The following is a 23,915-nucleotide window of genomic DNA, read 5'->3' on the forward strand; positions in this document are numbered from 1 at the left end:
CAGGAGCGCACTGACGGCGGCCCGGCCCGGGCGAGGCGGGCGAGGCGGGCGCCGCCGTGATGCTGCGAGGCGGACGGCGCGGGCAGCTCCGCGGGCACAGCCCAGCTATGGGCCCGGGTCGCCTGCTGCTCTGGCTGATGCTGGCATCTGCGGGCGCTGCCCCCTGCCCCGATGTCTGCTGCCGCCTCGGCCCTTCGGTGCTGCGCTGCACCCGGGCTGGGGCCCTGGACAGCCTCCGCCACCTGCAGGACCCCGAGAAACTGACCGAGCTGTGAGTGTGGGGCGGGCGAGAGGGCGCGGGGACGAGCGAGCATAGCCGAGCCCCGAGGGTGCGGACTCGCAGCGACCAGGACGGCGGGCGGGCGCGGCGGGAGGCTGCGCCCTGGTCCTCCTCCTCCTCCGCCGCCGCCGCCGCCCGGTCGGGAACCAGAGTCGCTGCCTGGACGTTACCTTGTGCTCAGTGCAGCTGGGGCGCTGGCTTCGGGAGAACTAGGGGGACTCTCCGCGGACCAGGTCTGAGAGCCCCGCCGTCTCCAAGCAGCTTTCTGGAGCTCAGGCGAACCCTTCCGTTTGGACACTCATCCTCTTCCCAGAAGAAACTACCCCCCACCCTTCCCTCGTCAGGACCGGGCAGCCCCCACCCCTTCCCTCTGGAATTGGGAATTCAACTGGGAGGTGGTGAGGAGCCAGAGCTTGGGTGGTTGAGCTCTCTTCTCCCCATGTCCCCATGATTCCTTGATTTGGATGTAGGAAATGAGGACCCCCCACTTTCCTGGCTTCTCTCTCCCCACACCCATCTCCCTGTCCACCCTTGTCTCCCTGCTTGGGACAGGAAGTCAGGGCCCTTGCTGAGAGACTCCCCTTCCTCAGGGCCCAGCACGGGGAGGGATCTCCGGCCTTCTGCAGTGATCGGTTACAAAATACTCGAGTATCCTCCCCGCAAGGCTCAGTGGTTGAGCGTCCACCTATGAACCAGGAGGTCACGGTTCGATTCCAGGTCATGGCCCCTGCCTGGGTTGCGGGCTCAACCCCCAGTGTGGGGTGTGCAGGAGGCAGCCGATCCATGATTCTCTCTCATCATTGATGTTTCTCTCTCTCTCTCTCTCTCTCTCTCTCTCTCTCTCTCTCTCTCTCTCCCCCCCCCACCCTCTCCCTTCCTCTCTGAAATCAATACAAAAATATTTTAAAAAATACTCAAGTACTTTTTAGCAGCTGGCGAAACCTATGGGAGTGTTTTGTAGTAATTGGCTTAGAGATACTCAAGCATCACATGGTGATGGCTGGAAAATACTTGAGTATTCTGTGTGGCTGGCGGGGCCAGCAAGATGAGGAGGAGAGAGGAGGACCCGCTAGGAAACCCTCCTCCTGTGGCTGGGGGCTCAGAGGGTGGGCCAGGAGCCTTGAGCATGCAGTGCCGGGCAGGCTGGGAGGCATCTGAGTCAGGGCCACCCCTGCCTGGAAGTTCCTCGAGCAGCCTGAGATCATTGGCACCGAGTTACTCGGGTATCTTGTAATTAACGGGAAGGTGCTCCGTCTCTCTAATGGCCCTAGGGAGACCAGGAGAAGAAGAGATGGCCTTGTCTTGGTCTGGGCCTCGGTCTCGGCGTAATGGGAGGGGACATGAGATCCAGGCTGCCACCCCCAGTCCGTTCCATTATCACCCTGGACCTTCCAACCAGGACCCAGGCTCCGGAATATTTCCTATCAGAGCTCTCATTTCTCACTTCCCTCCCACGCCCCAAGTGGGTCCAGCCTGGGAGTGAGGGACGTGGACAGACTGGGGCTGGGGAGTAGGGGGCCTGCAGGCTGGCGAGCCGAGATTTCTCTCTGGGTGGGGCGGCAGCCTGACCCCCTGCCTCCGCCTGCAGGGTCCCCTCCTCCTCCATCACTGGCAGAGCTAACGAGGAGATAATGGACTTGAAGAGACAGATTGATTATGAATCCAAGCGAATGAGGCAGCTTTGAGCATGCTGCCTGACAGCTTGCACATGCCCGGCCACTGCATCCTCACCCCCTCCCTGGGTCCATGCAGCTCCCAACGCCCTGGGCAGGGACCCACTCTCCCTCAGTCACTGGAGTTTATTCCCTAGGCCTCAGGGGACTGTCTGCCGGGACCAAGGCTGGGAAGGGGAGCGGAAGAGAGGGTCACTCGGGCTTGTCCTGGTTCCCAGAGCTTAGGGGGAGTCAGAGGGTAGAGGGGGAGAGTTCTGAGACACCGTGAGTCAGGGGCTCCCGGCATGTGTGTGTGGGTGGGGGGTTCACTGACGTGCCCAGCCCAGTTCTCAGGAACTCCCTGGCATGTCAGACGCAGAGGCTGGGCAGTGCCCAGGGCACCAACAGCACCCCACCTGGCATGCCTGCTCTTCCTCCTTCCTTTCTCATATCCCTAGCAAGCTTTCTCTGGCTCTCTGTCTTTATCATTCTGACTCTCTGTCTCCCTTTTCCCTTTCTCTTTTCCTCTCTCTCTCTCTCTCTCTCTCTCTCCCCCTCTCCTCGTCCCTTCCTATCAGTTTCTCTTTCTCAGTGTCTTTTTTTCACTCTCTCTCTGTTTGCTTTTCTGCCACCCCCCACCCTGGGCCTTCCCATGGCTCGATCCCTGTGTAAGTCAGCCCGTCCACACTGCTTCACCGCTGACTCTGACCCCTCCGTTCACTGCCCCACTCCTCCGTCCTAGGTCCCTCCTGGGGCCGGGAGGGGTTCAAGATGTCTCTGACTGACAGCCTCCGTGCCTCTGCTCGCTCTGCTGGAAGGTGGCGGGAGGGAGTAGGGGTTTTTGCTTGAGTGTGGAGCAGGGCCGGTGACCTCAAGGGGGAGGGTGGTGTGTGTGTTTGTGTGTGAGGAGGTGTGGGTGAGCGGGTGTTTGGGCACACCTATCTGCGTGCCCATGAGGCATCCTCTGTGCTCGGTGGGCAGTGCGGCTCCGAGCCTAGGCCCCTTATGGAGGCAAGGGTTTCCTCACGGGCCCCATTGTTGGCGTGGGCAGGGAGGCCCTGTGTAAAAAGCAGAATGCCAAGCCAAGAAGGGACTTGTGTGTGTTTATGAATGTGAGTATGCACATACATTCTCACACACGTGTACGTGTGCATGAGAGAGATATGTATATATGTGTGTCCATGTGTGAGGGTATGAGCATACCCATGTGCACATCTGTGGGTTCAGGCATGCATGTGTGTGACTGTGTGTGAGGAGGTGCATTTCTGTGCATATATTTATGCCTCTGTGTGTATGTCCATGTCTGCGCGTGCACGTGTACATGAGAAATGAGAGTGTGCATGTGTGATGGTGTGAGGATGCATGCATACTTGTTCATGTGTGACTTGTGTGAGGAGGTGTGTACCTGGGCATATGTGTACGCAGATGTGGGTGCGTGCCCGTGCCTGTGCCTGTGTGTGTGTAAATGGGTCTGTGCGTATGAGTGTTCATGCTTGCACACAGGTGTGTGTGTGATTGTGAGAGAGGCAGGGAGGTGGGTGTGGGGACTTGAGGGTGGGTCTGGCCGCCCGTGACTCCCCGCCCTCTCCCCACAGCTACATCGAGAATGAGCAGCATCTGCAGCGGCTGGAGCTCCATCACCTGAGGGGCCTGGGGGAGCTGAGGAACCTGTGAGGAGCGGGGGCTGTGGTGCAGGGCTCAGTGCACAGCCTGTTGGGCCAGAGGGTCGCGTGGGCTCCAAGGTTCCAGGGGCCTGGGAGGGCCCGAGGGGCGGAGGCCTGAGGGGCGGGAGGCGGTCCGAAGGCACAGGGTCCCGGCAGCTGAGGAAGCTGTGAGGGGTGGGGAGGGGCCAGGCCCAGCACGGGGCTGGGGGCCGGCATGGGCAGAGGTGCCAGGACCCGGGTAGCCGAGGCCCCAGAGCTGACCCTGTGCCCCCTTCCCAGCACCATCGTGAACAGTGGTCTCCGACACGTGGAGCCAGATGCCTTCCACTTCACCCCTCGGCTCAGACGCCTGTGAGTGCCCGGGCTGGGCAGAGGGGGTGGGAGGCCACCCAGACGGGGGCAGCGAATGGCTGGGCCCTCCCCGGGGACCGGTAGTGAGGAAGGCTCCGGCCTGGGGCTTCTCCTCCACCTCAGGGTGGCAGTGCTCTCAGCTCCCACCTGCAGCTAGAGGCCCTTCTTGCTGTCTCGCTTCCATGCTTCATGCTACAGGAGCAGTCTCGTGGGTGCCTGTCCCGTTTTTTTCTTCGCAGAGTTCAGATACACGTGAACTGGGGAGCGAGGGGCAGGAGCAGGACCCTGGGGTCTGGCTGGGCCTCCGTCTCCCCTGGGAGCTGGGGTATCAGATCTGCCACTCAGCACCCTCCCCACGCCTGGGAGTCCCGGCTCAGAAAGGGCAGGGAAGGGCAGGGATGGGCGGGCCGGAGAGACTGCTGAAGGAGAGACCCTTGGTGTCCCTGACTGCCCCTCCCCGAGGGCAAGAGTCCAGCAACTTCCCCCATCACAGGCCGATGGAGAGCTGGGCAGGGGGTGGGACCTGTCATTCACATGGCTGTGCTGGGTCCTCTAAACTCTCTGCTGTGTCCAGCGATTTAACAACAGTAACAACAAAAATAAGGTGATGGCGCGTCACTGACTGCGTCCTGGGGCTTCAGTTAATAATGTGACCTCACAATACTTACGTCAGTGAATCTGCACCTAGAGAGAGTGTCACCCCCACTTTAAAAATGAGGGTTCTGAGGCTCAGGAGGTTAACTTTCTGGGCTGAGGCCACACAGCTGCAAGAGGCAGGACAGACGCACACTCAGCTCTGTGGTGCCAGAGTGGGGTAGCCTTTCTGACCCCGGTGTGGTGGTGCCTCTCCTACCCGGCCCCCCAAACTGCAGGACAGCTAGGCAAGGAGAGCGGCAGGGCAGGCCCCTCGAGGCCGAAGGTCCCAGGAGGGGCAGGAACATTCTCACGGGTGCTGGCTGGTGCCGGGGGCTCCTAAACCAGCTTCCCGTGTGGCCTGGAGCTGGCGCCCCAGCTCCCCTTCTCCATCTCTACCACAAGGGGCTGGGGGCCTGGGGCCCTTTCAGCTGCTGTCCTAAGTCCCTGAGGAGGAATGCGGAGGGGACCTGAGGAAGTACTCTGAAACCCTTGTCATCCGGTAGGGGGCATGAGAGTGTGGGAGCCCAGGCCCCCCCCCCCCCATGTCCTGGGCTCTGTGGGGAGGAGAGCACAGATGGAGCCCCCTCCCCCCGCTGGGCCTCAGCACTTTGCCAGCTGGGGCCAAGGGTGGGAAGGAAGGAGCAGCTGTTCTCCGGATCCCCCGCCCTGGAGTCTGGGGAGGGGGTTAAGTGGGGTGAGCTGTTGTTCCAGGAAGAAGAAGGGTACTCAGAGAGCCTAACCTGTCCCCCCACCCGCAAGGCCTCCCTGCTGGGCTGGGCTCCCTGGCTCCTCCCCTCCCTCAAGCTGGGTCGGAGGGAGGTCATTGCTCACTGGGGTCCGTCTCGCTGTCTCAACTCCCGCAGGAATCTCTCCTTCAATGCTCTGGACTCTCTCTCCTGGAAAACCGTCCAGGGCCTCTCCTTACAGGAACTGTGAGTGTGGGGCGTCCAGGGGCAAGAGCAGCAAGTGTGTGTGTGTGTGTGTGTGTGTGTGTGTGTGTGTGTGTGTGTGTGTGATACTATGTCCCTGTGTCTGTGTGGAACTGGCAGGGCGGAGGGGCTCTGGGGACTCCCTGTTTATCTGTGCGCTGAGACTTGGGGACTCTGCATGCCTGTGAACCTCCCATAAAAACAGGCTGCAGGCCTACCCCTTGAGGGGCTTACTGCCTTGGGGGGCGGATGGGGTGTGGGGTGGGGTGCTGGCCTGGACAACTGATTCTGTGTGTGCTCAGGAGGCTGGGGCTGCCAGCTGCCTGTGCGATGGCGTGGGTGGGACAGCAGTGAGCCACGTGTGCCGGGTGCACCTAGGCCTCTGGGCCTCCCCAGGAGGCAGTGTCCTTCCCTCCTTGTCACCCGGCCTCCCCGCCGGGGGAGCCGGGATCAGGGAACGCCATGGGCCATAGGCACCTGTCTGACTTCCTGCGTTCTGTTTCTTTCCATGTCTTGTTGCTGGTGGATGAGAGGGACTGCTCTGTCCACACTCCTTTCCCTCTAGCCATCCCACGCTGCGAACTGCACTCCCTCTTACTGTGGGCTTCAATCAGGTGGCGCTCAGGCCCACCCCACCCCTCCCCTCCCCTGACGCTCTTGGTATCCCCCGCACCCCCCAGAGTCCTGTCCGGGAACCCTCTGCGCTGCTCCTGTGCCCTGCGCTGGCTGCAGCGCTGGGAGGAGGAGGGACTGGGCGGCGTCCAGAAGCTCCAGTGTCTCGGGCAGGAGCCCTCGGCCCTCCTGTCCAACACCAGCTGTGGTAGGTGCTACGCTCTTGGGAAGAGGGCACAGAGCAGAGTTGGGAGGTGGGGGGCGGGCAGCACGGAAGGACGCCTGGGAGATGGGCATTGGCAGGAGCTGGGGAAACAGAAGGTTGGGGAGCATTGCGGTGGCGGGCTCGGGGTCCCCGAGGAGGTTGGGGAAAGGAGCACGGCTTTGGGGTAGGTTCTGAGGCCACTGCCTTCTCTAACACCCCTGGGGCATCCTGGGTGACCAGGCGTGCCCATGCTGAAGGTGCAGACGCCCAACGCCTCCGTGGGCGTGGGGGACGACGTGGTGCTGCAGTGCCAGGTGGAGGGACAGAACGTGACCGAGACCGGCTGGATCGTCACGGAGCTGGAGGAGTCGGCCACAGTGGTGGTGAGCGGCCCTTCGCCATCACGGCCCCTCCCCTCTCCCCAGAGTCCTGGGCGGAGCACAGGGGACACTGACAGGAAGAGACCACGAGTAAGAAGCACAGAGAGGGCAACAGATGGACAGAGCTAGACCCACGGGGCTCAGGCTTGTGCTGTGGGGCAGCCCCAGGCCCCACGTGGCCTCAGGAAGGGCCCTGGCCCCGTGGGGACCCCAGGCTCTGCTGGAGCCCCCTCTCTGGGAACATGGTTCTGGCCGCAAGACAGAGGGTCGCAGAGCCCTCGCATTTGGAGCTGAGGGGGGCCCTGCAGACCGTCCCTCCCACCCACCCCCCCTTTCTAGATAAGGAAACGGAGGGGGCGCAGTGTCTGTGGTCCCGTACCAGAGCCAGGCCAGTTCTTGGGGGACTTCCGGCCTCTTTCTGGAGATTCTGGGAGCAGGTTCTCCTGGGTGTGTGATAAGCATATAGCAAAGGAGGCTTAGGTCTGGTTCCAGCTCGCTCACTCATTAATTCTTAGAGCGAGTTTCGGAAACATCTCTCAATCTGCCCGCCCTTGGCTTTCTTATCTGTAAACTGAGGAGGTGGACATGATGGCCTTCCGATGTCCTGCCTGCCTCTGGCCACTCTCTGGCTTTTATCGCTGTCGTTCAGATGTGTCTTTGGGCACCTTCCCAGGCTTGCCCTGTGTCCTCAGGCTGGCGACGGGCAGTCAAGAGCAGCCACAGCTGACTCAGGAGGCCTTGTGGACAAGGTCAGGAGGGGCCACCCGTGGGCTGTGCCCACCCCAAAAAGCTGTCCCCACCTGGGGAGACACACAGGGTCCAGCCCCTGGGCAGAGATGGGCCAGTGGGACCCAGGGGGTGGTGTTCAGCTTAGAAGCCCTCACTTTGGGCGGGGAGTCCACTCCAGGATGGCTGGAGGCCCCTGGAACAGGGTTGCAGGAAGAAGCCCTGGAGCCCTGAGCAGGGGGTTCCAGACATGGTGGAGGGGCCCCTAGCCACTGGTTCTTCCGCCCAGAGAGCAAAGCCACTGGAGTGATGGGAAGGGGACGGGCAGAGGCGAGAGGTGGGCATGGCTGTCTGTGGACATCAAGTATGCTTTGAACAATTCCAGGTTTTTGTTTTTCTCTTTGGGAGGTTTACATGTTTGCTATCAGTTATGTTTTCTAGAAACTTCCCGTAGAAAAGTCACCCCCTAACTGGGTTAAATGGAGGGGAGGGGAAGTCACCGTTAGGAGAGTGCAGGATGGCAGAGGGGAGAGTTAGTGGGACACCACACTGCAGGGCGGTTTGGAGGAGATGGGACGGCAAAGTGGACCTTGGGCAGGGCTTCGCCTCGCAGGGGCCGGGCCGCAGAGCTTGCACACGAGGCTGGGCAGCATTTCCAGGGCCTCTGACCTCCCGTGTTCCAACGGAAGCCCAGGGAAACCTCACCTCCTCTCGCTGTACGCAAGGGGGATCCCACATTTAGGGATTTCCAGATAAGTGAGATTTGTCCACAGCTTCACTTATTTTCATCGTTCGATGAAAATGGCTTTCTAAACCATCCAAAGATCATTTTGTCTACCTCCTCGTCTTACAAAGCAAGGAAACCATGGCTCAGCGAGATAAGATCACATAACTTCCGCACGTCCGTGGTTTCTGAGGAAGAGAACCGGAACCTGGTTCAACCTTTTTATTTATTTATTTTATTAAAAAAAATATATATATTTTTATCGATTTCAGAGAGGAAGGGAGAGGGGGATAGAGACAGAAACATCAACGATGAGAGAGAATCATGGGGATCGAGCCTGCAACCTGGGCCTGTGCCCTGACCTGGTTCATAGGTCGATGCTCAACTCCTGAGCCACGCCGGTTGGGCTGATTCAACCTTTTGATGATGATGCAGAATGAAGTCACTTTGCCTCTCTAACCTCACTCTGTGCCTTCATCTGCCGAAGGAGGGCATGCCGCTGCTGTTGCTTCTAACTGGTGCCCAGTTCCCAGTGCCATCCCTCGTTCCCGACCTTCCCGGGGCCGAGACTCAGTGTGTTAGGAGGGCCTGGAGAATGGGGGTGAGTCGGCGAGGTCCTAGTCTGTTCTCCATCGAGAGGTGTGTGTTTGATACTTGGGATTTGGGACATCTATTGAGCCGACCAGAAGGGTGATTTTGGTTCGGGGTATTTTGTGTCTACTTTGAGGTTATGGGTTATGTTCTACATTTTTCAGATCATTTTAAAATAAACAATCTAGGAGAGAGTCTGAACAAGCTCTAAAGGAGGAGGCCCATTTTCTGCAAGATTCTCTCCCATACCTCTTCCCTCCCCCGCCCTGCCAGACCCCTCTCTTTTCCATCTGGAGCCAGAGGGGGGTCCCTGAAGGCATCAGCTCTAGCCCCCAACCTCTAGCCAGAAGCCAGCGGATGCTCTTCTTGATTTTCCCCTCTTTTTCCTGACCCAGCAATCTGGGAATCGGACGTCGCTGGGGCTGACCCTGGCCAACGTGACCAGCGACCTCAACAGAAAGAATGTGACATGCTGGGCGGAGAACGAGGTGGGCCGGACTGAAGTCTCTGTCCAGGTCAACGTCTCCTGTGAGTCCCAGTGACCGCCCTGTACCCACCCTCGTCTCCTTCCCTGAAAAGAAGAGACGAGGGCGGGAGGGGCTGGGGGGAAGGGGTGAGATATGTGTCTCCACAGCTGCTCCTTCCCAGCTGTTTCCAGATTCCCATGAAAACCTGATCCTGTGGGGGAAAGCCTGGGGGCTCATCAAGGCCAGAGGGATGGAGATGGATTTCGCTTTGGCCCTCTGCCCGAGCCTCACTACCTGAGGTCATCAGCTGTTCTCCCTGCTCCACTGTACTTCGTCATGCCTGACCCTCTGTAGGACTCTAACGCTACGAACTAATTTTAAGAGAAGCAATTGCTCTTCCCAGTTCCTCTCTAGGCTCACTGCCTAATTCCTCTAGGCCTGCCAATGAGTTATTTTATATCTTCTACTTTATGTAACTTTTCTTTTAATATGAAATGTTAACCTACATACATTCCTGCATAAAACCTATACCCTTTAAGCAATAAATATTCTTTTTTTAAAATATTTTTTTTATTGATTTTTTTTACAGAGAGGAAGGGACAGGGGTAGAGAGCTAGAGACGTTGATGAGAGAGAAACATCGACCAGCTGCCTCCTGCACACCCCCTACTGGGGATGTGCCCGCAACCAAGGTACATGCCCTTGGCCGGAATCGAACCTGGGACCCTTCAGTCCGCAGGCCGACGCTCTATCCACTGAGCCAAACCGGTCAGGGCAGCAATAATTATTCTTACCAGCACCTCAGGGACACTCCCTTCCTCTCCCCAGTCAGAATCCCATCCTTCCCCTCCGCCCCATCCTGACTTTTGTGATAATCATTTCCTTGCTTTTAAAAGGAATTTTATGCAAATATGCTTCCCTATCAATATGGCGTAGTCTTGCCTGTTCTTGCACATTCTATAAATGGAATCATACCTCAAGTATTATTTTGTGTCCAGTTCCTTTTGCTCACCTTATACTTGTAAGATTCATCCATGTCAATGGGAGTAGTTTTAGTTCATTCAATTCATTGCGAAATAATATTCCATTGCATGAGAGCTGGCTGGAATTCCAATATAAATTATGTATGCATGTAGATATATAGGTATAGATATTTTCCTATCATTGAGGTGCTTTTTGCCTCTTTCAGGTTGGGTTATTTCAAAACCATGTCTTCTTTCAACACATTTTTAAACTTCTATTTGTTTTTTGCTTGTTTGAAGCTTAGGCCCCCTCCTATCTTCTTAAACTTGATTACACTTATCCAAAAGACTCCATGTTTAATTTCCATGAGCCGGTACCCCTCCTCTCTAGGGCTATTGCTCATTTACGTTAGGCCCACCACTTAGCCTCCCAATTTCATACACTTGCTACCTGATTTATTTAAGATTTACTGTCAACTCCCTCCCACCCCCACCAGTCCCTGCCCGTGTCAGGTCATGCTGGGTCCCCTGCAGCTGCACCCCCTGACTTCTCACGGGCACTCTCTCTGGCCCACAGTCCCGGCCAGCGTGCAGCTGCACCCGGCAGTGGAGCAGCATCACTGGTGCATCCCCTTCTCGGTGGACGGGCAGCCGGCCCCCTCTCTTCGCTGGCTCTTCAATGGCTCCGTGCTCAACGAGACCAGCTTCATCTTCACCGAGTTCATGGAGCCGGTGGAGCCGGCAGCCAATGAGACTGTGAGACATGGGTGCCTGCGCCTCAACCAACCCACTCACGTCAACAATGGCAACTACACGTTGCTGGCCACCAACCCCTCGGGCCAGGCCTCGGCCTCCGTCATGGCCGCCTTCATGGACAACCCTTTCGAGTTCAACCCTGAGGACCCCATCCCTGGTGCGAGGGCCACCCTGAACCCTGCCCCCCTCCCTGGGCTCCCCCTGGGTCCGTAGCCTGGTGTCTAGGGAGGCCTGGCCCATTTTCTGCGGTGATCCTGACTCTAGACGTTGGAGAGCCCAGTCCCGGACAGAGAAGAGTGGAGTTCTGTTCTCCAGCTTTGTATGGCCTCCTTGCCCTGCCTCCTCCACGCCCCAGGATTCCTGAATCCCTGAGCCGCTCCATTCCCTCGGGCGGGCTGGAGAGAGCCATACACAGGGCACCCACAGCCCAGCTGGAAAAGGGCCATGTGCATCTTCTTGCTTGAGGCCCAGCACCCCACTACCCCATCCCACCCGCAGCCCGTGAAGGCCTGGGGTCTGATCCCATAAGCCACTCCCCAGGTGTCCGTCACATCAAGCGCCGGGACATGAGCCCCAAGGGGGAAGGGGACTCGCTGCTCTCCTCCCCCATCTGACTGCTTTCTCTCCTCCCTCCCGCTGCAGTCTCCTTCTCGCCAGTGGGTGAGTAACCCAGGCTGGAAGCAGGTTCTGTCTGGTCCCTGGAGCCAAGCTTGGGGCAGAGGGGACAGTTAACCTGATCCCCAAGGGGTCAGCCAGGGCCGGGGCGGGGGGGGCGCGGGGAGTTGCTGGAGGAGGCACAGCATGTGCCCAGGCCCACCTTCCTGCTCTGTGTCCCCACAGACACTAACAGCACGTCGCGAGACCCGGTGGAGAAGAAGGATGAAATGCCGTTTGGGGTGAGCCTGGCAAGTGGAAGCTTGTCCACTTGGGGTTGGGAGGCTGGGCTAGGGGCTCAGCTGCACGTCACTTCCGATCAGAGAATGGGGGGCACTAGAGTCTGGCCTGCACTCGGTCAGCCACCCTCACAGCCACAACCTGGGCCCCAGGGGAGGCGGGGACAGGTCTGGGAGCCTGGCTCCGGCTCCTGTGCAGGAGGGAGAAACGGTTTGCTGTGGGGGAGCTCTCAGAGATGGAGAGAAGCCCCGGATCGCACCTCCCCACCCCCAGGTCTCAGTGGCTGTGGGCCTGGCTGTCTTTGCCTGCCTCTTCGTTTCTACGCTGTTCCTCGTGCTCAACAAATGTGGACGGAGGAACAAGTTTGGGATCAACCGTGAGTGGAGGGGCGGCAGAAGGGCTGTCAGTCTGTCCCGCTGGCTTTGTTTCCTACCTGCTCTTCCCGACTCTGTCTTCTGTGGGGTGGGGGCAGTGGACACATGGCGTGCAGGGACTGTGTGTTTGGGGTGTGTGAGGGCCTGGCTGTGGGGCTGTGCGTGTGAGTGTGTGCCGGGCTGGTGCTGGGTAGTTTCAGAAGTAGCAGATGCTAATTGGTGGCTGGATTATAGTCAAACACTAAGTGGGTCTGGGAGATCTGAGCTCGGGGGGAGGGGGCGGTGGGAGAGTTCTTTGGGGGCCCACGGGGCCTGGGGTTGGACAGGAGCCAGATAGAGAGGCCGTCATGCCTCCCCTTCTCCCTGCTGGCTGTCTTCTCCCTAGCTCCTCTGTTCCTCCCCCTGCAAGTGACCAGGCGGGGTCACCTGACTCTGCAACCTGTGGCCGTGTCTCCTTCCCAGGGCCCGCGGTGCTGGCTCCCGAGGACGGACTGGCCATGTCCCTGCATTTCATGACATTGGGGGGCAGCTCCTTGTCCCCCACCGAGGGCAAAGGCTCCGGGCTCCAAGGCCACATTATCGAGAACCCACAGTACTTCAGTGATGCCTGTGAGGGACTATGCTGGGCCAAGGGTGGGGGCAAGTTTACGCGCATGCACGTGTACAGAAGCCCCTGCGTCATCACCTTTGCCTACCTCAGACCTGAACAAGCCTTCCCTTCCACCACCGCCCCCGTCTCACCATCACCACCCCCGTCTCACCATCACCACCCCTGTCTACACCATCACCACCCCTGTCTACTCCATCACCACCCCCGTCTCACCATCACCACCCCTGTCTCACCATCACCACCCCCATCTACTCCATCACCACCCCTGTCTACACCATCACCACCCCTGTCTCACCATCACCACCCCCATCTACTCCATCACCACCCCCATCTACACCATCACCACCCCCGTCTACACCATCACCACCCCCGTCTACACCATCACCACCCCTGTCTACACCATCACCACCCTGTCTCACCATCACCACCCCTGTCTACACCATCACCACCCCCATCTACTCCATCACCACCCCTGTCTACACCATCACCACCCTGTCTCACCATCACCACCCCTGTCTACACCATCACCACCCCTGTCTCACCATCACCACCCCCGTCTACACCATCACCACCCCCATCTACACTATCACCACCCCCGTCTACTCCATCACCACCCCCGTCTACACCATCACCACCCCTGTCTACTCCACCACCACCCCTGTCTACACCATCACCACCCGTCTCACCACAGCATGGGGCTTGGTGAAGGGGTGAAGGCTCAATTTCAGTCCCATCGGCCCCCTGGGTGGGTGCCCTTGTGCAGCGCACAGCCCTGCTAGACAGCCCTGTCCTGGCCCCTACCCCATCCTTCCCGAGACTGGGGCTCCCGTCTGATCCCGTGAGCCACTCCCCAGGTGTCTGTCACATCAAGCGCCGGGACATCGTTCTCAAGTGGGAGCTGGGCGAGGGCGCCTTTGGGAAGGTCTTCCTTGCGGAGTGCCACAACCTGCTGCCGGAGCAGGACAAGACGCTCGTGGCCGTGAAGGTAAGGCCTTGGCCACCGTCCCAGGACAGGGAGCTCAGGCTGGGGGCGGGCTCTTCCCCCTCGGTGAGCCCTACCCTGCCCTGCCCGCAGGTGCTGAAGGAGGTGTCTGAGAGCGCTCGGCAGGACTTCCAGCGCGAGGCTGAGCTGCTCACCATGCTGCAGCACCAGCACATCGTGCGCTTCTTCGGCGTCTGCACCGAGGGCCGCCCGCTGCTCATGGTCTTCGAGTACATGCGGCACGGCGACCTCAACCGCTTCCTCCGGTACCAGCCCCTGGCCCAGCGCTGGCCCCCGGCCCCTGGCTCTGAGCCCTGCTGTCCCTTCCCCGCAAGCACAATCTCGCTTGTCTGGTGACCGGAGGGGGGATACCAAGAAGCAGCAGGAAGACACGACTCCTGACCTTGAGGAGGCAGAGGTGTGACTGTGAGGACAGTCCCTGCCCAGGAGAGTAGTCAGGGGGCCGCCCTGGCAGAAGGCGTGGCTAGAACTCCAGGGGGGAGCCTTGCGGGCTGTGCGTTTGTGTGTGGCCACCGCGGCCACACCTGGAAGAGATGGCAGCGGAGGAACCGCTACCCCAGCGGCACCTTCCTCAGCCCCTCCCGTGTTCCGGGCGCGTGCGCTGTGCTTACAGGCCGTTCCCAATGAGGCTGTAGGCGCTGTACGTCTGTACCTGTATCACAATAGAATATGTATTTACTTTTCATAGTCTCCAAGCATACATTGCCATTTATACTTGAAGAAAGTTATCAAAAAATTCATTTCTTTGGCTTTGGCCAGAACAGCTCTGGATATGTGTACTAATTTGTGCTGATCATTTGAATAACTTCAAGAATTGCGCCCATTTCACAGATGAGGCTTAGAGAGGTTCAGTGACTCGCCCAAGGGCACATAGGTCGTAAATGGCCCGGGGGAGATATGACCCCAGGCAGAGCCCTGCTTTTAACCCTGGACTGTGACGGTCACGTTTCTGATGAAATACATGGTCACCTGTTCTGATGAGATGAGCCCCTGTGGGAGGGGGCAGTGGGAGGCAGGGAGAGGCCAGGGCTTGGAATCAGCTGTGACTTATTAGCTGAGCCTTCTTTGTCAAGTAGCTTTCTTCTCTGACCTGTTTCCCCACCCAGGGGCCTGTTGTTCTGGATGAGAAGGCGTTGTGTGATTGTGAGGTGATGGTCCTGCTTTGGTCCCCAAACAATCCCTGGGGAGTGATGGGTCATCCATGCAATCGGGCTGCAGTCAGCTGGGAGAGACCCTGGAGTCTGGCTGCCCTGGTGGGTGGGGAGGAGCCACTGAGGGGATGGGGCAGGAGGGAGGCGTTGCCAGACCTGAGGCTGAGTGTGGAGATGGACTAGCTCAGGGGAAGAGTGGAGAGGAGCCCTTGCCCTGCTCACAGACACGGTGTGGGCTCAGTGCTGGGTTCCAGGGAGGCAGGCCCCGTCTGGGGCCCAGGCTGTGGGAGAAGCAGCCCTCAGAGTTGGATGGAGCACAGGGGGAGCCAAAGGAAGGGATCGGGAAAGCTCCTAATGAGTCTGGAAGACTCCCCCTAGGAGGGGCCATTTGCTCCTTCTTGTCTCTGGGCCTTTGTACTTGCAGTTCCCTCTGCCTGGCACGCTGGACTGCCCTCCCAGCCCCCCCAGCCACTCCATCCCCTACCCCTCCTGGTGGCTTACCCACCTCTGTTCCTCAGGGCTGGAGTTTCCATTTAGATGTCTCTACCTCCAGGAAGCCTTCCTTGACTTCCTCCATTCCTACCCCGAGTGCCGATCAGGTGCCCCTCACATTCCATCCTACTCTCCATTGCAGCTCAGGTGCACAGCACACTGGAGATATTTAATAAATATCTAGAATAAATGAGGAGATTAATGGATAAGGAGGAAGCTGGCCAGTAGGAAGGGGTGGTATTGTCAAAGCCATCAGCACAGATAAGGGTCCAGAGGAAGGAATATTGGGGAACAGAATGAGTGGCCCCTGTGGGGAGGAGGCGGGCATCCTGGAAACCTTTGGGAGGAAGAAGACCCCTCAGGAATGGCTGGATATTGAGGGCAAAGGTGAGAGAGACAGGAATCCTGGAGGGCTCCCAGGCGCAGAGCTGGGCGGAGAGGTCAGGACCAGTGGGCAGCTGCGTGCAGGGGCAGGAGGAAGGCATGAGTGTGGGCACTGGTGGGAGCCCTGGAGCTGGGCACACCTGCGCCCCCTGTCCCTTCAGACAGCTGCCTCTCCTGTTCCTCCTCCTTTTCCAGCCCCAGAGTCCCCTCCCCCGCTCCACCCCAGCTCCTGGGGGTTCTCTCCTCCCAGCCCACCCCTCCCTCGCTCTTTTGCAGGTCCCACGGGCCTGATGCCAAGCTGCTGGCTGGCGGGGAGGACGTGACTCCGGGCCCACTGGGCCTGGGGCAGCTGCTGGCTGTGGCCAGCCAGGTGGCCGCGGGGATGGTGTACCTGGCGGGCCTGCACTTCGTGCATCGGGACCTGGCCACGCGCAACTGCCTGGTGGGTCAGGGTCTGGTCGTGAAGATCGGCGATTTCGGCATGAGCAGGGACATCTACAGCACCGACTACTACCGCGTAAGGAGCTTTGGTCCCAGTCCCGCCCCAGCATCCAACCAAACCGTGGACTCCTGGCTGCTCAGCCCCGGCCCAGAGCCTGCCGCTGCCAGGCACGCCCTCCTCTTCCTCGGGCGGGGGCGCCGGGGTCTGAGACTCTCCGGCTAAAACCCCATGCTTAGCTCCCGGGCTCTCGGTGCGGGGTGGGGGGGGCAGTTCGCAGGCCCTCCTCTCCTCTCCTGCCCTGGAGGGTGGGGTGGGGGCGGGCTGGTGCTGCACTCCCCCATGAGGGAGGCTTAAAGCAGGTGGAGCCACCGGGAGGAGCCGGGTGGGAACCTGGAGGGACGAAAAGGCATCCCCTGTTTTCCCTGGGCCTCGGGCGGGAGACGGGGGCGGGTCTAGTCCGGAGAGGCCGCGCCGGGGCTCCCCGTGGAGGTAACGCCCCACCTCCCGCCGCCGCAGGTGGGGGGCCGCACCATGCTGCCCATCCGCTGGATGCCGCCCGAGAGCATCCTCTACCGCAAGTTCACCACCGAGAGCGACGTGTGGAGCTTCGGCGTGCTGCTCTGGGAGATCTTCACCTTCGGCAAGCAGCCCTGGTACCAGCTCTCCAACAGCGAGGTCAGCCCCCCTCCCCCGCCCCTCGGGCCTCTCAGGTCTCCGTCCCCTTCTGCCCCTCAGCCCCCCGCCCGCCCCCCGCCCGCACTGTGCTCCCTCCCCCCTCCTCCCCCTGTGCTTCTCGCCTTCTTCCGCCTCCTGTTCCTGCCTCCACTCCTGGCTCCCGGGCACCTCAGCGCACTTTATAAACGGCCCCAGGCCCCCGCCCCACGCCGCATCCTATAGACCGAATAGGCATGGTCAGGGTGAAGGGAGAGGCCTGGGAAGAGCACAGCACGAGCGGGCCTGGCCCTGCAGCAGGAAGGCTCAGGTTAGACCGTAGGAGGGACCGTCCTGCCTCCCCCGCCCCCCCCCCCCCCTCATGGCCGGACACAGCAGAGCAGGCCCCAGGTGTCCTGTCTTCCAGGGCCGCTCCCCCGCCCCCGCCTTGGCTCACAGCTGTCAGTTTCCATTTCTTCTCCTAATGCAGTCTGTTCCCTGGAGGCCGGTGGGGTGGGGGAGAGGGTTATAGATTTTAATTTTCTCAAGCACTGAGAGAAGGAATGGAATTAGTGCCGCCTATAACCCAAGTCCTCTAATGGGGTGGGAGGGAAGGAGGGGAGGGGCGGGGCTCCAGGCCCCCTCCACCAGCTCTCTGCCTCCGGCTCTTCTTTGGATCCCTGAGCGGCTCTGGCAGTCCTTCCTGGAGTCTCACTTCGATCTTCCCCGCTGCAGTTTCCTTTCACAGGGGCTAGGTCCCCACAGGGTGATACCTACAGAAGAGAAAAGGAAGTGGGGTTGCCTTCTGCCTTCTGACACAAGCAGCCATTTTTCAAGGCCTAGAGCCGTGGTCGGCAAACTCATTGGTCAACAGGGCCAAATATCAACAATACGACTGAAATTTCTTTTGAGAGCCAAATGTTTTAAACTTAAACTTCTCCTAACGCCACTCCTTCAAAATAGACTCGCCCAGGCCGTGGTATGTTGTGGAAGAGCCACACTCAATGGGCCAAAGAGCCACATGTGGCTCGCAAGCCACAGTTTGCCGACCACGGTCTATACCCGCAGCCCTGCTCCGTTTTCTTTTTGCCTCTGGAGCCGGGAGGTGGCGGGCCCTGCCTTCCTCCCCGCAGCCCTCAACACTGGGCGGATGGCTGGGCCCCTCCTCTTCCTCAGCCCACCTGGCACGTCTTCTGAGCACGTGATTCCGGCCCTGTGGGGAGCAATCCTCCCCCGGCCCCGCCTTCCCAGAGCCCATCCAGCCTGAATCCTTCCCACTGCTGTGTCAGGTGGACAGGAATCTCGGGGTTCACGGCATCCTTTTAGATTATTCGTAGCCAAGAGGCCCAGACCTATTGTAGGGCCTGCCTGGCAGCCTCAGTGAGGCGGGGTAGTCCTGGGGGGCTGGCCTCCCTCTCCTGCCCCAGCCCAGTGTGCCCTCTTCTCTCTCCTTCCGGTGGCCCCAGGCGATTGAGTGCATCACTCAGGGACGGGAGCTGGAGCGGCCACGGGCCTGCCCACCGGAGGTCTATGCCATCATGCAGGGCTGCTGGCAGCGGGAGCCCCAGCAACGCCACAGCATCAAAGATGTGCACGCCAGGCTGCAAGCCCTGGTCCAGGCGCCTCCCGTCTACCTGGACGTCCTGGGCTAGAGGGCTGGCTAGGGTCTGGGGCTGAGTAGCCAGAAGACTGGCGCCTGCCCTCAGCAACCCCAGATTCCCAGCAGCCCCCAGGGTGATCTCCAAGCAGCTAATTCTCCCTCAGCATGCGGGAGGGTCAGGTGGGGTCTGGGAGGGTGGGATGTGCCCCGTTCTCTAGGTAGACTTCTGTCACATCAATTATATTTATTATCACTCGGCTGCGTCTCTTGCCAATTCTTGGGGTGACGTCGTTCCGCGAGTGGGGTATGGGGCTCAGGTAGGGGGTGACTCTCTGGGATCCTCCCCCTCTCTGGTTCCTCTCAGCACCGACCCCCACGCCAAGCAGCTGTTCCCTCCACCTGGTGGCTGTGGTTTGCCTCCCAGTCCTGGGCACTTGTTTACCTGGTGGTGAGGAGGCCTCAGGTGAAGCTTGTCAGGCCTTCAGACCCTAATTGCCTGTCTCTGTACTCCACGCTCCGGGGGCGGGGGCTGCAGTGGGAGGGATGGAAGTTAGCTGTCATGGCGGGCAGGATGGGAACATTGGTGGGGTGAGTCTTCCTTGCTCAGAACAGAGCAGGCACACAGTATGATCAATGGATGAGAGAGAAAGAGAGGAGAGAGAGCGGAGGAGGAGAGGATGTGTGTGTGTGTGTGTGTGTGTGTGTGTGTACACATATGGCAGGGACAGGCAAGGAGCAGGATGAAGGAATGGTGAGGGAGGCAGAACCCCTTGTTGCTCCCCCTCCTTCACTCTTCTTGGCAATCAGTGCTTTAAGATCAGCCTCTGGGCCCTAGCTGGGCTGCTCAGTGGTTAGAGCGTTGGCCCCAGGACAGAAGGGTCTCAGGTTCCATTCCGGTCAAGGGCATGTGACTCAGTTGCGGGCTCGATCCAATCGATGTGTCTCTCTCACATTGAGGTTTCTCTCTCTCTGTCTCTTCCCCTCCCTCCCACTCTCTAAAAAATCAGTTTTTTTAAAAAAAAGATCCGCATCTGGAGGCTGGGGCTGGGCAAAGCCATCTCCTGTCCCTTCTGCCCAAGGGGGTCTCCTTCTCCCTCCCCCGTGGAGCACTCCTGCCTGCACTGAGGGGCCTGAGGTTCCTGTCAGCACGGAGGCTGCCAACGCCCCTCATCCCCAGGCCTGGGCCCTGCCCCCTCTCCCTCACCCCAGAGCCAGGGAGGAGCAATCTCCCCCCGCCCGCCCCCCAGCCCCATCACTTTCAATCACCTGCCCAGCTCCTGCAATAACCCACGTTCCCCACAGCTCCTCGGGGCTAATGGTATGGCTGCCTCCTGTCCCCGGGTGCACAGCTCTGCCTCCATGGTGATTCAATCTGGGTCTTATCACCCCTAGGCCTAGCCCAACGGTGTCTGCCTCCTGTCCGGGCTGGTTAGTGCTAATGGAGGTCTGACCAGGGCTGCAGGCTGATTGATGGGAGACCTGGCTGCTGAGGGCAAGTTCGCAGGCCCTCCTCTCCTGCCCTGGGCTGGGCGGGCTGATGCCGCACTATCCCAGGGAGGGAGGCTTAGAGCAGGTGGAGTCAGTGGGAGGAGAGGGGTGGGAACCTGGAGGGAAAAACGGGGGTGGGGGGGGCGGGAATAGATCTGACAGGTGCACAGAGAGAGGCAGTGCAGACAGATGGGAACAGGACCTACAGATGTGGAGGCACATGGAGACTGCAGAGAGAGACAGCAAGCAGCCGAGAGAGACATACACACGTGGGTGGACAGAGGAGGGACAGAGAGACAGATGCGTGGACAGCAGCTGAATCAGAGTGTCCCCGGAGAACAGCATGGACTCCCCGGGCACTTTCTATCTCACCTGCACTCCCACCCTCCCCACCTCTTCTGCCCCTTGAGCCTCTCTTCAGGGCTGGGGTGTGGGGGTGGGGGCTCCCAGGCTTGGAGACTCTGCATTGGGCTCAGGGGCTCTGAATTTCAGCCAACGCTGAACAGGACCGAAGCAGAGGGGAGGGAGGGCAGGTAGCAGAAGGGACCTGCCAGAGCACGTGTAGTATTTCCAAGGTTAAGAGCCTCAGGGCATCAGAGACTTAAAATCACAGCTGGAGGACTTGCCGGAAAAGCTGGGCAGGTGAGGGAGGGTTCGTTCCGGAGAGCGTGGGGAAGGACCTGGACAGCTGTTCTCTCTCTGTGCCTCCGTGTCCTCCTCCGTCGGGAACAGGAGCTGAAGCCGGGCGCTCCGCCCCCTTCAGGAGATCTGGGCCCGAGCCTCGTCCTGGGTGGTGAAGAGGGGGGCTGGCACCCACAGTACCAGCTTCACTGATGGACATGCTTAGCCTCTCCACAGACACACTGGCCAAGCCCTCACAGCCAGGCACCCATATACACAGCCCTCCCCCGTCACTCAGAGCTGGTGGGGTGGCACACCCCGCCCCCTATTGTGGCACATGCCCTCTCCCTGTTAGTTACCTCCTGGCTGGGCCAAGTCCATTAGCTGCACCTCCCCCGCCCCTCCCCACACCACACACACACCAGGAGCTGAGCACCAGCGGAGATGGATCCATGGAATGGGACCCTGAGGACCCACGGGAGCTGGGACAGGGACCTGAGGCTGTGGGAATCAGACACCCGGGTCCTCCGGACCTGGCATGGGCCCCTCCATCCAGCGCTTCCTCTCAGAAATGGCTGCCCTGGATGGAAGGCAGAGGCTCAGAAAGGGCGGTGGGCACTGCCAGGGCACCCGGCACCCAGGACAGGACTCAGAATGCCTCTCTCTAAGGAAGCTCCTGCCAGCTCCCTCCTATCGACTCTGAGGAGACGGACTCCATGGTGCAGAAGCCAGGGGGGGCTCCCCAGCCCCCCACATGGGGATGGGTTCTCTGAAGAAGCCGGGGTCCACGCCATCCCGCCCGCCCCCTCTCCTGCCCCAGAGGAAGGACAGTCCTTCCTAAGCAGCCCGGCTTCCTTCCCGTCCTGCTCCCGCAGGGCTGGGTTCTGACAGGAGGGCAGAGCTTCTGCCCTGGTTTCCAGAAACGGTGTGGGCAAAACACTGGGCAGCCTGGGTAGAGAGTGTCTTGTGCCCCCTGGGACCCCCAAGGTACAAAGGGTCCCTAGAGAGAAGTCCAGACTCCGTGGGCCCTGGGCGCTCTAACTACCAGCGGGAGAGAGCCCCTCTGGCCAAATTCCTAAAGCGAAGTGGCCCCGACCAGGCTGCTGGGAGGGAGGAAGTGCGTGCGGGAGGAGCCAGGACGCGGGAACCCTGACTTTCAGCCACTGCCAGAAGGAACCAGCAGGCAGCGAGCTCCCCCCCTGCCCTCTCCTGGGGGTGAGGTGACTCCATTACTCGGAGCATCAGTCCCCTCCCAGACTGTCTCTCTCTGCCCCCCACCCCCACTCCAGCTCTGACAGCCTGCCCTGCTAAGATGGAAGTTTGAGCAGCGCCGGCTCTGGGGCGCTGGGGAGCAGAGAGGTCTGGAGGCAGGAAAGACAGACAGACAGACAGGGCCAGAGCTGAGGAGGAGCCCACAGAGGCCCCGGGCAGCGCAGGGGAGCAGGCTGTGCATCAGAGGGCAGCGGGCGCAGGTGCGGAAGGACAGAGCCATGGTCTGTGGGGGCAGAGCCCAGGGCAATGCTCGGAGCCCACCTCCCGCTGAACAGGGTGCCTCCCGCGTCTTCCTGGCCCAGGTGCCCTGAAGGTGAAGCCTCTGGACTGGAAGTCGGAGTGCCTGGTTCTGCCCTGACCAGCTGTGTGATGTCAAGCAAGTTACTCAACCTCTCTGTGCCTTGGTGTCCTCTACAAAGCGGGGGGTGAGACTAGCATTAACCTCGCAGGCTGTGAGGTTTAAACAAGCCTCTTGGGCAGAGCTTTTCCCACAGGGCCTGGCCTGCAGGAGGTGCCGTTTTTATCACTCGTTCCCACTCCTCCTCCATTTTCCTTCTCTTCTCTGTGCTACTCCCAGTCCAGGCCCTAGCCCTGGGCTTTGGAGAAGAGGCAGGACAGGCGGGCAGGGGGATATTTTGGGGGGATAGGGCTCCCAAAAGAGAAGCTCATGCCCTCTGATTCCAACCACCCCCTCCAGCTGCAGCTGCTCCGGAGAGGACTTGCCTGGTGGGGAGTGTGAGGTGAGGAGGGGTGCAGGTCTCTGGGCTGCCCCAACAGCCTCTGTGGGAGGAAGAACCCAGGTCCTGCTGGGAGGGCAGGGCCAGAGCGCCCCCTCTGGTCACCACCATCAATTCCAGTCCCCTGACTCCCTGATTTTTCCCAGTGGGAACTTGCCTCCCAGCTCACCTCCTCCGGGCAGCCCTCATGGATTAGACACGGATCTTGGTACCCCTATAGGTGCTTCCCAGGTCACAAACCCTCACAGACTCAGGCCTCCAATGCGTCCATCCAGGAGTGGGAAACATGCTTCTGACGCCTTCTCTCCCTCATCCCCGTGGCCTCTCATTCCTGAGTGTCAGGAAGTCCTTCCTGCTATCTGCCCTCCAGCTTCCTACCTGGATCTGAAGGGGTTAGTCAGCTCCAGTCCCCCACCCCCACCCCCCACCACTGCAGGTCCCAGCTGCCTGGGGCCTGTGGTCAGAGCTAATGTAGGTGAGAGTTAGCGGACAAGAAGGGATAGAGTTATTAGCGTCTTTATCTATGAGGAATATCGATTGTGGGGTCTCCAGGCTCGCTTGGTCTTATAACGGGGCTCAAGGGGGTGAGGGGAGGGGCTCAGGAGAACCTCGTGGAACCTATGGCCCCTATAGTGATGGGAGCAGGGCTGCTGGGCCTTCTCAAAGGGGGACACAGGGAGACACAGGTGGGAGGCAAGGGCTCTGGGAAGGCAGAGGGGGCTGGGAGGGGAGTTAGGGTCTGTTATCCTGGGCAGGAGCACACACTGTGGGGTGGGCCAGACCGCTGAGGTGGGCGTGGCTTGGTTTCATTTCACTACACTTTGCTTTAGTAGATGCACATTCACGTGCGTGTGCATCAGAGAGAGACAGAGAATGCTAGAGAGATTCAAAATGGCAGCACAAGCGGGGAGAAGGCAGGGATCCCTCCTCCTGAGGCTCATGAATATGCAAGTGACCCCCAACCTCCCCTCACGGAGGTGTCCGCCGGGACTCTTGGATGCTCTGTGCCGCCTCGCCAGTGCCTCTCCAGGCGGCCATCTCAGCACATGGTGGTGGGTGCACCTCACGGTGGAGCATGTTGTCCCCTTCTCACCCCCGGTGACTTTGGCCCCAGAGTGTCTGGTTTTGTGTTTGCAGGCGACAGTCCCTGCGTGAAGGTTTGTGCAAACTTGGCTCTCTGCACACGTCTGTGCAAATCCCCATTCCCAAGCTGCAATGAGAAGGGATGCAGGGCCCTAGCCGGTTTGGCTCAGTGGGTAGAG

At 60.0% G+C, this 23,915-nt stretch overlaps 1 protein-coding gene across 2 annotated transcripts; it reads left to right on the forward strand.

Moving 5' to 3' along the window:
- Nucleotides 1-20: 20 nt before the first annotated feature.
- NTRK1 (neurotrophic receptor tyrosine kinase 1) lies at nucleotides 21-18,587 on the forward strand (the record flags this gene model as incomplete). Of its 2 annotated transcripts, XM_079760342.1 has the most annotated exons (17): nucleotides 21-271; nucleotides 3,528-3,602; nucleotides 3,876-3,947; nucleotides 5,447-5,515; nucleotides 6,193-6,332; nucleotides 6,570-6,712; nucleotides 9,146-9,278; nucleotides 10,756-11,091; nucleotides 11,577-11,594; nucleotides 11,775-11,830; nucleotides 12,102-12,204; nucleotides 12,665-12,811; nucleotides 13,667-13,797; nucleotides 13,888-14,060; nucleotides 16,119-16,359; nucleotides 16,801-16,959; nucleotides 18,402-18,587. In XM_079760342.1, the coding sequence occupies 17 exons, from the start codon at nucleotides 60-62 to the stop codon at nucleotides 18,585-18,587; spliced, it is 2,394 nt and encodes a 797-aa protein (XP_079616468.1). The 2 variants fall into 2 exon arrangements, with proteins under 2 accessions (XP_079616468.1, XP_079616467.1); XM_079760341.1 differs by lacking the exon at nucleotides 11,577-11,594 and having other exon boundaries at nucleotides 60-271.
- Nucleotides 18,588-23,915: the final 5,328 nt, after the last annotated feature.

Source organism: Cnephaeus nilssonii (assembly GCF_951640355.1).
Source record: "Cnephaeus nilssonii genome assembly, chromosome: 21".
NCBI lineage: Eukaryota > Metazoa > Chordata > Mammalia > Chiroptera > Vespertilionidae > Cnephaeus > Cnephaeus nilssonii.